The 13,910-nt window shown below is 32.8% G+C and overlaps 1 protein-coding gene across 1 annotated transcript; it reads left to right on the forward strand.

Annotated features, from left to right (window-relative positions):
* Positions 1-3,735: 3,735 nt before the first annotated feature.
* Positions 3,736-12,866, forward strand: LOC124827399 (1-acyl-sn-glycerol-3-phosphate acyltransferase 2-like). Its single transcript, XM_047300448.2, has 11 exons — positions 3,736-4,024; positions 4,651-4,773; positions 6,337-6,376; positions 6,539-6,612; positions 6,896-6,955; positions 8,753-8,830; positions 9,031-9,189; positions 10,354-10,479; positions 11,871-11,963; positions 12,198-12,284; positions 12,435-12,866. The coding sequence occupies exons 1-11, from the start codon at positions 3,944-3,946 to the stop codon at positions 12,675-12,677; spliced, it is 1,164 nt and encodes a 387-aa protein (XP_047156404.1). The 5' UTR covers positions 3,736-3,943; the 3' UTR covers positions 12,678-12,866.
* Positions 12,867-13,910: the final 1,044 nt, after the last annotated feature.

The following is a 13,910-nucleotide window of genomic DNA, read 5'->3' on the forward strand; positions in this document are numbered from 1 at the left end:
AATACAATACGATATGCTTCTTTCTTAACACTAACCTCTCCAAACTGTGATTTCAACACCTTACAAGAAAGACACAACATTCAAGTGTATGATCCAAAATAGAGATAACACACGATGAAATCATTCAAATAATGCAATAGTATATGAAAATATCCTAAACTATGGTATGAATGATAATGCAACTAAAATTCAACTAAAATAGAATCATGCGAACATAATGATAAATGTTTTTAAATGGAAATATATGATCTCATCTCAAGTCTAATTCAAACAATGATATCCAAAAAGCACACATTTCACAATGTTTTTGGAACAATGATTAACTTGTTGGGTCCTTGAGTGCAATTGATTAATTGATGCAAGACACAAGACATTAAGATAAATAATTTTTGTAACTTTACTTTTTCTTCATAAAATATTTTCTCATAGGTTTCTCCCTTGTGTTGAATATACACATAGGGTTCTCTATTTATAATAGAAGAAATATGGGCTAAGCCCAAAATACAAATAAAAAATAATAACAAACAAACTAAAGATTAAAAATAAAGATATATATAAATAATATATCTAAAACTCCCTTCAAGTTGGTGCATACAAATCGTATGTACCAAACTTGTTACTAATATAATTCTTAAAGACTTAGTGAAAATATCTACTTCTGCATTCGAGTGTCACCAAATTGCTAATGATTTGCAAGATAACATAAAAGACAAAATACCAACCCAAAAGACTTCCATTGAGCAACAAATATGGGAGGTTGCTCTATGTAAATCTCTTATTGCAAATCACTGTTGAGGAATGCATTGTTGAAATCTAGTGGATAAATAGGTCATTGTTAGAGAGCCACCACAACTAAAAATAAACTTACAAAAACCATCTTTTATATGGGAAAAAAAACATATATGGACGGACGGGTCAAACGCAATGGCGACAAAAGGGAAGTCAGAAGAGATGACAATGGAAGAAGCCATGGATGAACAAGAGAGAGAAATCATAAAAATCCAAGATTCTCCAATCAAGGCACCTGAAAAGGGAAAAGAGCAATCTCAATGTTTTGAATAACTGCTTGAGAGGAGACGGAACATGCGACAATGCACGATGAACCTGAAAGAGGAAAATGAGAACCTCGACGCTCTGAATTGCTACTAGACATGCTACCATGCATGACGAAAAATGGAGCAAACCCACCACTTCAAAAGGAGTTAAGAATGCGTAGGAGCTCTGATAAAGGAGTCATTGATGGCATGGTGATTGTTTGGCCAAGATGATCAAAATCATGTGATCGTCGGTCGAAACTAGAACTCTAGTAGTGGCTGCAGTAGATGACGACGTTAGACGATGACATTGTTGACAGCAGTAGATGGCGCCATTGTTGACAACGGTGGGTGTAGTAGCAGAGACAACAATTTTTTTTTCCTCAAAAGAACCTTAGGCTCTAGATATTGAATATAGTAAAAACTATGTATGTAATTAATCTTCCTTGTGTTGAATATACACATAAAGTTTTCTATTTATAATAGAAAAAAATATGTGTCAAGCCCAAAATATAAATAATAATAAACTAACTAAAGATAAAAAATAAAGATAATATAAAAATAATATATCTAATATTTTGCATTTGCTAGGCTTGTCTCAAAGGAGTGTATCTATCTTTAGTAACATATAGTCAATTTACTAAAAGAAAATTCTAACTTTTTTTATTTTTTATTTAATTGATAGATAATTCTCCCATAACATAGTGCTTTTCACTTTTTATACTTGGTCTCAAAGTCTCTTTTTCAAATAACATAATACACAAATTAATGAACATTAGAAACAAATGTTTAAAAAATGAGAATTATTAACCTAATCAAAGAAAACAAATGGTAGCATAAATAATTATGATGAAATAACAGGTAAGGGAAAATGTATAAGATGTCTAGATAATTAAAAAAATAATGGATGTTATTGGTGTAATTATAGAGATGAGTAATGAAATTTCAAAAGTAAATTTAATATTTATAATTTTACTTTTTATTTTTATTTAAAACCAATTTGTTTAACTTTATTTTCTTTGACCTAATGTGAAATGTCATTATACCACAATTTTAGTGTCAATCTTTATGAAACAGTCTTTTCACTATGGTAGAACTTTGGAACTGCCATGACCAAATCATGCAACATATTTAGCATAATCAAAATTAACAAAGAAGTCGTGTAGGATTGCAACTACTTTAATACAATGGTAAAAGGTCATGCCATCATGAAAGAAGGTACAACATGGCTTTCTTCAACATAATACTGAACATTTTTAACAAATTTTTCCTATACTTTTGAACTTAATAATGTCAGAGTTAGATATAATAATAAAAAAATACTATAGTGACATTTTTCAAGCGTTATTTTACTAAAATAATTGTTTTACATAAGTTAATTTATTTTCCAATTAACCACATCCCTCTTACTCTGATGGAAGGATATCATTTATTCAAAATTATTTATTATTTATTATTTTCTTTTTGGTCCTTAGGGCATTGTAATGTGGGTATGATATTCATGGTGAAAACTTTAAAATATATATAAAATCTTCGAAATTTGTCGACAATACTTTTTTTTAAGATACTGGATATTTAAATAAAATTCAGAAAGAAAAAATAGGAAATTATTTTCTGTTTTAAAAGTACCTGTTTTAATAACAGGTAAACAAAAAAAAATTATTACAATTATAAAATATTTGTTAAAGAAAAATGACTAAGAATCTTAAAAAAATTTGTGATAGAAGTAAGAAGTTTGGACTAGCAAATAACATCAGTTTTGTTGTTTGTAGAGGTAACTTCATGTGAAAGAAAGATGATACAAAGTCTATGGAAGTTCCATCCTTCATCTTTGCATAAATAGAAGGGTGGTTGGAAGTTGGCATTTACTTCAAATGCTTCACTCACTTACCAAAATTATTTTAAAAACAAATTAGTTGGCCAACCAAATTAAATACTTTGAATTCGGTCATCCAATAACATTACTACAACCTATAAGTGACAATGGGTAGTTACGTATAATTACAAAATTGACATTGCATCATATTATTTTTATCTTTTATTTCTTTATATACTGATAATTATTTTTTATCACTCGTAATTCATAAATTTGGAGTCAAATTAAAATTTGTCCTTTTTCAAAATTTATTAATTTTATTATAATCTTTGAATGAATATAACTAAACATTGTTAAACTTTTATATATATTAAATGATGTTAAGAAATTCTTTTTAACTTTAATTAAATTTCACAAAATCTGTAAAGTGATGTTTTCTTTATATATTATAAATTTGTTTTAATGTTAGTGTAAAATTTTCAACATATATATATATATATATATATATATATATATATTTTATAAAGAAGCTTAATAAACAATAAATTTTATTAAAATTGATTTCAATTTATGACTTAGATATCTTTTCAGAAATAGACTTTAAATTTATCTTAACCTATTAAATCTATTTAAATTGTATTAAGATTTAAGATAAGAATAAATGTAAACGAATTAAAGCTTATAAACTCAAAACTTATTTAAATTTTTTTTAATAATCATGCACGTTCAATATAACTTTTTAATTAAATATTATAATTATAATTATATAATTTGAAAGTGTAAAAAAAATATTTTTTTTATTGTAAAAAGAGAAGGAAGGTTTTTATGAGGAAAAAGAATAAGAAAGGAAAACAATGGTGACGAGGAAGATGCAGTACAGAGGTGAAGGAGTTAATTAAATAGGTGGTGGCAAGTGGGAACGGAAACTTACCTCACTCTTCTCTCGCAAATCCAAAGAGGGAAAAAAGGAACCACCACGTTCCATTCCATTCACCACTCTTTCTCTCTTCTCACTTCCCAAATCAAATCTGAATCGCCAAATCCAACACATTCACAAATCATTTTCATCACTCTCTCTTGAGTTCTGCTGTGCATGGCTATTGCTGCAGCAGCTGTCGTCGTGCCATTGGGTCTCCTCTTCTTCGCTTCCGGCTTCCTTGTTAATCTCATTCAGGTTTCTCTTTTTCCCTTTTCACGTCATATATCTCTTCTCTTCTCATCTCTCCTCTTTCTTTCTCGAATGTGTCGAAAGTTGTTCATTTCTGCACATTATCATGCAAATGGGAGGTTTCACCAATATCTCCGGACTCTTTCTTATCTCATACACGACTTTTCTACTGATGGAGTGGAAGAAGTATTTCGCACTCTTTTGGAAAAGTTCCTTATAGGTTGAAGTCATAAACTGTAGTGGGTTCTATTTTTGGAGTCCCACACTGAGAAAATTAGCTACTTCATAGTTAGGAGTTTGGAGGCTATTCCATCTAATGAACTAGTCTTATGGGTTGAATTCTCCTCTTCTTGAGTCCTTACATTCCACTTCTCATTCTCATTTAACAAGGTTATCATTTTTGGTAAAGTTTGATCGGGGGAGTGTGTGTCTTAGAGGGTGATGCTAACACTATTCTTGTTACTCTGTTCATCATTATTGAAAATCAACAGTTCGAAATAAATTTTGTATATTTTTTGGTTTCTTGCCACAAATGAAATTGTAAAGGAAATGAAAAAGAAAAAGAGAAGTACTAAGAAATATGTTGAACTGCTTCGATGAATCTGTTTGATCTCTTGATTAATTTGTCTCAGGCGATATGCTATGTTGTATTAAGGCCGGTGTCAAAGAATTTGTACCGACGGATCAACCGGGTTGTAGCGGAATTGTTGTGGCTGGAGCTTGTATGGCTTATTGACTGGTGGGCAGGAGTTAAGGTGTTAATCTAGATCTATGTTTTCTATATTTTTCTTTGGTCCTGTTTGGATAAATTTATCAATAAACACTTAGAGGAAAAAAAAAGAAGATAAAATAAATTAAGCTTCCCCATAAGTTAAAACATCGTAACTTTAAAAAATGATTTTAATTTTTCTGGTTAATTTTTAACTTCTGGGAGAAGATTTACGCAAACAGGTATTTTTGGGCACTATTTTTTAATGGCCAAACATTAGTTGCAAATATATTAGTTTTTATTGGTGGGTACTAAAACCCACACCTATCTGTCCCTCCCTTTCACTTCAACCACTTTTGGGACTATTTTTGTCTTCAAATTTAGTTAGTCATCCACCACTGTAATTTGTTTTGCTTGCTCTATGTGGTATTTTAGAAGAAACGGAAGTACTAAAAGCTAACCAAATTTCAAAATTAGGGCTATTTTGTTGATGCTTTTCTTCTACATTTCAATCAAAGTTTTATATTCACGAACAAAATAATGAAGACCTCAAAAATAGCTGTTTTAGTGTGTTTTCATAAACCTAAAAATACTATCTTCTGAAGAAAAAGGTTCTAAGTAAAGCTTATCTCATAGTTACATTTTTTAGCTTAAACAAAAAAAAATGTCTGACTTGAATAGACTACCAACTCAATCAAGCTAGTCTAGCAGTTGTTTATTTTATACTAGCAAATTAATAGAGCAAAGGGAACAACCACTTTCCATTAATTCTTTGACCTGCAATAGGCAGAGCTAGAAATTTTGGAGATAGTTGCCTTTTTTTTTTCTCAGGTTTTTCTTGGGCTTGGAATGAGATTTTTATTTCATTTAATCATTAGTGGTTGTATGCACTGCAAGTGTATTTAGATATTTAGATTTTTTGGATATAAAAGCTGAGGGAAGATCCAACGGTTACATGATACTGCATAGCTCTATAATCCATATGATTGGTGAATATTAGAAGGATCCCTCCCTTTTTTAGTTGATTAAACTTTCCCCCTTTTCTACCAGTCCAGCTGGATGGAAAAGACTATGAAGGAGTTTAAGATTCAGAGAGTGGGAGAATATTGCTAATTAGAAGATATGATTTAATTTAACTTGTAATTTTCATTCTTCTCTATTTTTAATTAAACTTTTTATTCAAAATAAAAGTCTCTGTGTTTGTTATTCATAGCCAGAACTTTTTCTTGTGAAATAAAGCCTTTGCTTGCTTACAGATTTCTTGATTTTAAATAATTTTTTGTGGAAGGGGATATTGCCTTTCTATATTTTTTGTATCACCAGATCAGTTGGAAAGATTAACCCCTTTTGATTATTCTTCTAAGAGCTACTTTTGAAATCAGTTCCTTTCAAAAGAATGCTAATGAGTTAGGTGGTTGGTTGATTGCTACTGTACCACATGAATCTCTCTCTCCATCAGTTGTGCTGTTTTAATATTTCCGAAAGTCTGATGTTATCAAATAAATAAAATTGGTTATTTGAAAATAATAATTCATGGACTGTAATTTAATAGTTTACTCGGTTGCATTTCATGTAATTTATTCTCACATTTGAAACTTTCTGGCTCTAGGTCCAAATATTCACAGATCATGAAACCTTTCGTTTAATGGGTAAGTCTTTTGTCAGCCTATGCATTTAGCTTGACACTCTTACTCTCATTTTTTCTTCAAGTGTGGTGCATGTATTCTTATCTTCTAGAAAGGAAAAAGGGGGATCTTCTCGGGTTAACATTTGCTTACATGGGATAATTTGATTCTGTTTTGTACAATCAGGTAAAGAGCATGCGCTTGTGATAAGCAATCACAGAAGTGATATTGATTGGCTTGTTGGATGGGTTTCAGCTCAGGTGAAAGCCGTCTATGGTTTGATATCTTTCACATCTTCAATGAAAGCAAATTAAAACTAATTCACACTAGTGTATTAATACAAGTAATTTATTTAATTAATAATCTTGGATTGTATGATATTGTGCGATACTAAGACAAAGGGACGCATTTTAGGGTTACTAGTGCATGTGTTATTATGTAATAAAATATGCTAATCTTTGATTTGCTATCTTAAAATTTTCGTGACATATTTATTTGCTTTTTGCTTCAACTGCTGATTGGTTATTCAATATCATTCAACAGCGTTCAGGTTGTCTTGGCAGCACTCTAGCTGTGATGAAGAAATCTTCAAAGTTTCTGCCGGTATATACCTGTCACTTTTACTTTCAAAAAAATTTATTTAGTCATTATGAAGAAATCACCTAATGTGAACTCTGCATTTAGGGGATCTTAATTTTTGGAAACAGTAACATCCAATTCTCTTTTACATGGCCGCTTTCTCTCGTGTTTTCGTAAAACCAATTGTAACCTTTCTAGTATACATTAAACCTTGTTAAAAACTAGGAAACAATTACCTTCTTGGAAGCACAAAATCTCATATTTTTTTAGTCTCCCTCTTGGGAATAATTTTGGCTTATATTATTCTTGTAAATAGAATAAAATCTTGTATATATGTTGTTATTAGAATATATTGATTTTTTTCCTACTTCCTTCTATTTCCCTTTTCATGGTAAGTTTTCCTATTTCCTATTATAGCATTAGCCTATAAAATGGGATTAGAGCTTGTGTTTCGAACACACGAAATATGTTCAGTTCTTTTCTTTCTAGTTGGTACTAGAGCTCTTGATCTTGAGGACTCTGTTTTTGCTGCCTCTGCTCAGTCATTGGGGCCACTTTTTGTTCTTGCTGCTCATTGGGTTGGTGAATACACCAGGAGGAGTACCTCCTAATTACCGGCTCATCTCCAATGAATCATGGCCATCCAATGCCACATGTGCTGTCCAAACCTATGGTGAATGTGAGTTACATGCCATCCTTCGACGGTGTTGACCTGCCAACATCACCACAAAAAGGGGGTTGCTGACAAGACAACCCTTCTTCCATGTTTAGGGTTTAGCTTGCTTGAATACTATTCACGTATTAGATACCATGCATATCCAATATGACAATAAGGTTATTCTAAAATAATAGGATACTTGCAAGATACATATTTAAAAATGTGTCAAATTCATAAAATGTAATGAATCTATATCTACAATTGTGCACATTCAGATTGAAATCACAATTTTAGACATTTTGCCGAAATTAAAATTTTTATATCATTGTCATCATAAACCACTTTTTGTTATGAGTATAGGTATAACATTGTCAATGTCATTACTTTTTAAAAATAATTCGCAGAGAACCATTTCCCTCTTTGTTCTATGAAGAAACAATGTTTATATGTACTTTTCTTATAGCTGTATTGGATATAAATGCATTAAAAGCTTGGACATTTTACTAACATGTATTGGTGAAGTATCCGGAAGTATGGTTGATACGTGAAACAAATAAAAGTATTGGTGCTTTGTAGGTTTGGATACTTCATTGATACATATTGGTGAAGCACCTTAGAATATCGGTATGGAATATGCTTTGTATCCTCATTTTGTTTGGCATGTCTGCAATTCTTTGATGAAGAGCACCTTGCTGCCCTGTTCTTGTCATGACTGAAGAGAAGATATTGTCTTTCTAGTCCCTAGGTTCCAATGATATTTTAAACTTGTTGGGTTTTGTGATAGGCCCTCAAAAATGGGGAGGCCCAGCTGAATAGGCGGAAAATGTGGAAAGTGTATGTGAGCAGGAATAGGAAATTTGTTTGGAATGATGAGGAAAACAAGGGAAGGATGATGTGAGAGAACTCGGTTATTTGAGGGAAAGAGGTTATATTGGAAAAATACCTTTCTCTGCTTGAGGAGCTGAACTCTGTGGAAGTGAAAGTTTCCCTACTGCATTTTACTTCTGTTTCATCAATAATACATATTATTCATCACTTTGCTGTTATATTGTGTGAATTACCTTTTGGTTTGCATTACTTTGTATCAACTTGATGTCCATAATTATCTCCAGTGGGCTTAGTTCATTAGTACTACTCTTAGATGCTAAGTTGTATTTATGCAGGTCATTGGCTGGTCAATGTGGTTTTCTGAGTATCTTTTTCTGGAGAGAAGTTGGGCCAAAGATGAAAGCACATTAAAGGTATGATATGCTAAAATTTAATTAGTTTATATTTTTATGCTTACAAGATAAGGGATACATGCTTGTGTTGTCAAACTGATGTGTTCTTATTTCTTACTTATGCATCAATACATTCAATGGCTATAGATTTTCTCTCTCTGCTTTAGCTGTTTGATTTCATTTGGGAATCTCATTTGAATATTTTGTTATCATATCTGCAGTTAGGCATCCAACGACTGAGTGATTATCCTCTTCCCTTTTGGTTGGCTCTCTTTGTAGAAGGAACACGCTTTACACAGGCCAAACTATTAGCTGCTCAGGAATACGCAACTTCCACTGGATTGCCTGTTCCTAGAAATGTTTTAATTCCAAGAACTAAGGTGAATTTTTATAATTTTTGCCTTCTTCCTTCTGTTGCCTTTCCTTTCATGGATTGGAAGCTACACTGTGTTAATCTGTGTTAGCGGCAATTACAGACTTACAAATCTTAGCAGTATTGCTGATGAAGTTATATTACACTTCCACTGCTCGTTATCATGTGGATATCACTCTAGCTGGTATGGGTCGTAAAAAGGTTCATTCGAATCGGAGAAATCACTTGCTAGGTTCATGTGGGCATTGTTAATTTGTTTTGAAGACTATACGGAAATTGACCTAAAGATGTAGCAAAAGATAGGATATTTAACTTCTATAGATTTTTCACCAGTAAGAATAGTAAATATGAGTTCTATTTAGTTTTTTAAATTTAATTATTAGTTGGTTGCTGTGTCTTTTTCATCTCATGTAGATTATGCCTTAACAAAATTGGACGAAGGGCCCTCTATGATTCTGTACATGATAGGGTTATGATTCCATTGGGTCAAGGTTAGATATTTTTGGGTGGCCCCTTAGGTAGGTGCTTTGAACAGTACCTTTGGGAATATGGACTTCGATTTAGAGGTGCATCAGGGAAAACCCAGGAAAGAAACTGTTTGGATTTTCTTTTCTGGAAAACAGGTTAGAATGGTATAGAAATCAAAGAAAACAAGAAAAGTGACCAAGGAATTACGTCTAGGGTGTGTTTCCTTCACACTTACAAGAGACATGCAATTCAGCTATGTTATAATCTATCAAAAGAAAATGTTAAGAGGGAAAAAGAATGAAGCCAATAGGCATTATGGAATCTGTAGGCCAATTACCGAGCGGTGGATATTATTTAAGTCATACGCTCATAAATACAAGGGTTTACAATTACCCTATTTACGGTGATTAGATAATAATGTACAACATAAAATCATACCATAACTACCACAACAAAAACCGTTACAACTGGGGCTGAGACATTTTAGAATTTAGGTCCATACAGAATAGGAATCTCTCTATATACAAGGATAATATATTGTCACCCGAAGATGTGCCGATATTAAATTCTGATTTTAAAAGGCCCACATTATGACATTTGTTAGCTCTCCCATTTATGAACTCAACAAGAATTAGGAAAGTAATTCTATTTTTGCACCGTAACATTTATTGTTTAATATTTACGGTTGTTGTGTTTCTTTCAGGGTTTTGTTTCTGCAGTAAGTCATATGCGCTCATTTGTTCCTGCTATTTATGATGTAACAGTAGCTGTCCCAAAGAATTCCCCCGCTCCTACAATGCTAAGACTCTTCAAAGGGCAACCTTCAGTGGTAAGGCAATCAAAATGAAGATTTATAAATATCTCCATCTTAAGTCTTTCTCTGCCTATATTATGTTACTTTCATTGAGTATCATAATAGAAAGCAGGGAGAATAATGATATTTTTTCCTCATTAATTCAGCTGAAACATATTATAAAATATATAGACGGATAGGAGAGAGGAAAATAAGTGAAAAACTTTCCCCAAGCTTATAGCAACTCCTCAAATAACAAAAGAACGTAATGATTAAACAAACTTATCCCGATCCTAGTCTGCTGTCATCCCACATTGACATATGGCAAAAAGTAGAGTTTATGAGAGGTTGAGCAATCCTCATGACCTCACCTCATGAGTTATTTTTAGTGTTTAGGGCTAACCCAAATTCAAGATGGTATTAAGGCATATAGAAAATTTGATATTGGGTTGGGCCTTCCTCAACTGCCAAAAAATCGACTTTGTCCCATGACTTTCCCAGTGCCACAAAAAAGCCTGTCCTACAATGTCCACATATCAGACACAATTGTTATTCCCCCGTCAATAAATAGCACATTTATGATTTTATTGACTTTCCCTTTCTCTAAACTCAGTAGTCCCTATGCTCTCGGTAAGTTTACTTGCTGCACTGATATCTGATGTGGATGTAATTGCTGATATTAACTTGTGGGATCAAAAATTGGAATTTCAGATAAGATAAAATGAATGATTTCCTTGCTGACTGCGTGCCTTTAATGTGCTTAATAGTTAATATTTAGTACAAGTTTATTTGGTTGATTTTGACAGTTGGATAGTGGTCTTAATACCTTGATATTTCTGTAACTACTTGGGAAAATGGAGGCATGAAAAGCACATCAAGATAACGAGTCTGGGGTTCAGGGAAAGTAGGAGGATGTTAGTAGACCTCTGTTTTAAAAGGGTCTAAATTAAGTTAGAATTAGAGGGGGAGGTTAGAAGGGGATTGGGTCCCAATTCGACAGTAGCTAGTATTTGGTAAAAAAGGAAGATTGGGAGTTTATTAAAGTGACTTAAGATTTGAGACGGAAATTGGAAGGAAGAGAACGAGGTCTTTTGAATTCCTGAAAGTTAATGATACAAGGAGAATTGTATCATTCTAAATTACTGGTTTTCTATCAAACTGCTACCCAATTAGAGTGGTTTATGCTATAATATTTGTTTTTCTATTCTGTTCTGCTGCAATTCTATCAGAAGAATTTGGAACAGGATTGTTGTTTATTTATCTCTATGTTAAGCCACGGTATTTTTAGGGATTTTGAAGGTTGGCTTTTGGAATATTTGAGGTTGCTATTTTGTTGATGTTGAAGAGATTGGACGCTTCTATTACGTTTACCTTTTGCTTTAATTTGGTTGATTTCATGAACAGGATCTGTAATATTCATTCCGCAGGTGCATGTTCACATCAAGCGGCATTTAATGAAGGAAATGCCAGAAACAGATGAGGCCGTTGCTCAATGGTGTCGAGATATATTTGTGGCCAAGGTGCTTGTTGGAAGAACCTTTTTACTTTTTTCTATTATTTTTTTTTTCCACTCTGGGTCCACATATTGGTAGCGTGCTATAATTGTTTTGTACTTTGTAGAACTATGATTAATGGTTAATTTTGAAAAATTGTACACAATGTACTACTTGCACTGTTGATTTTCTCTATATATTATTGAGCCCTGTTAAAAAATCACTGATTTTTATTTTCCTTTTTACCCATTGGAAAACTAGGATGCTCTATTAGACAAACATATGGCCGAGGATACGTTTAGTGACAAAGAGCTGCAGGATGCTGGTCGACCAATAAAGTCTCTTCTGGTAAGATACTTTCTCAAGACGTCTAATATTCTTATTTATAAGATATTCTTTTCTTTTGTATCCCGTTTGCCAGTGGATGTTTTCCGTTATTTTTGGTCAATCCTATAGAGATGTTTTCCTAAAGAACCATGAATTACAATTTGGGAGCAGGTAGTGATATCTTGGGCCTGTCTAATTGTTGCGGGGTTTCTAAAGTTCTTACAACGGTCTTCGCTACTATCTTCATGGAAGGGTGTTGCATTCTCAGCTTTTGGTTTGGCAGTGGTTACTGCACTTATGCAAATTTTGATTCAATTCTCGCAGTCAGAGCGTTCAAACCCAACTAAGATCGCCCCTGTTCAGTCAAAAAACAAGGGGGAACAACTAGAGGCTAGGAATGACAAGCAACAATAGATTATTCTCTTGTTACCCCGACCCAAGTTTTCCATACAGAGACAGGGACAGGGACTTCATATACGATCATGTTTTGACGAGCTTAAAGTAGGATTGTATGATGAGTTACTCACGTAATACTCATTATTTTGATTTCAAAATGTGAGTACGCTATGTTTCTATTCTATACATGTAGTGTATGCTTAACTATCCATTGTTTTTTAATTTATCAGGATAACCTTTTGGCCTAGTAAAACTCTACAACCTCTTATTTAGTCTTTTTCTATTTATGAACTTGCAACAACATTACCGTTCTGGAGGTTTATTACCGGCTGATCCGTGTAGTATGTAGAGTTAATGACATAACTTGGGTCCTTAACTTCAGAGTTAAGAGTTAAGGCCATAGGTGGAAATGTGGTATCACCATTTCTGTTGTACGAGTTCAGTAAATTGCACCTTAAGATTAAGGAATGGATAATAATATAATAATAATAATAATAACAATTTGTTAATTGAAAAAATATGCAGCATCTTCAAAATAGAGAAAATATATAGTATTAAATGCAAGCTTTAGAATGTTTAGAGGATATCGTTATCATAGGCCACTCACATGTATGAGTAAAATGAGAAATGACAGTTAATCTGGACTGTACACTATAGTCCGATTGTTTTATAAAATGGGAAACCTTGTGGATTAATTGAGATAGGATGTGATATGTTATTATCATGTTATCGTTACTATGTTTTAAAGTAACGAGGTAATGAAATGAATACTGAGATAACTAAAGGCAATATAGTGGGGTTATCTACTAATAATAGAGTATGGTAGTTGTAAATCGGAATCCAAGAAGCATCCTTGTGATTCCACTACTAAACAAGAATTTGCAGTTGCTGAGTGTGTTCTCTTGCTTATTGTTTTGCGGCGTAAAGAGATGATTCAGAAAGTGTGCTTAGGACTCATAAAGATTGGACCATATATAGGCCCACTGACCATCAACTTATTCCTTATCCAACTCATTCTCATCAATCTCCAAATCAGCACAGGAAAGTGAATACATTTAAGTTCAGCTTTATGTGCATGTTGTAGCTGCCAACATATTTAAAGGACACAACACAAAGTGACAATATCTCAATTATGATCTCAGAATGGTTAATAGTTTGTGGTCTCTGTCAAAAGCTCAAAGCAACTGATGAAAGTGACACCATTTTTGGACTTTCCGGAGGCTCATTGATGACTGAAAATCGCTGTTATCT

The sequence above is a fragment of the Vigna umbellata genome, chromosome 5 (genome assembly GCF_029865625.1).
Source record: "Vigna umbellata cultivar VRB3 chromosome 5, Vumbellata_1.0, whole genome shotgun sequence".
NCBI lineage: Eukaryota > Viridiplantae > Streptophyta > Magnoliopsida > Fabales > Fabaceae > Vigna > Vigna umbellata.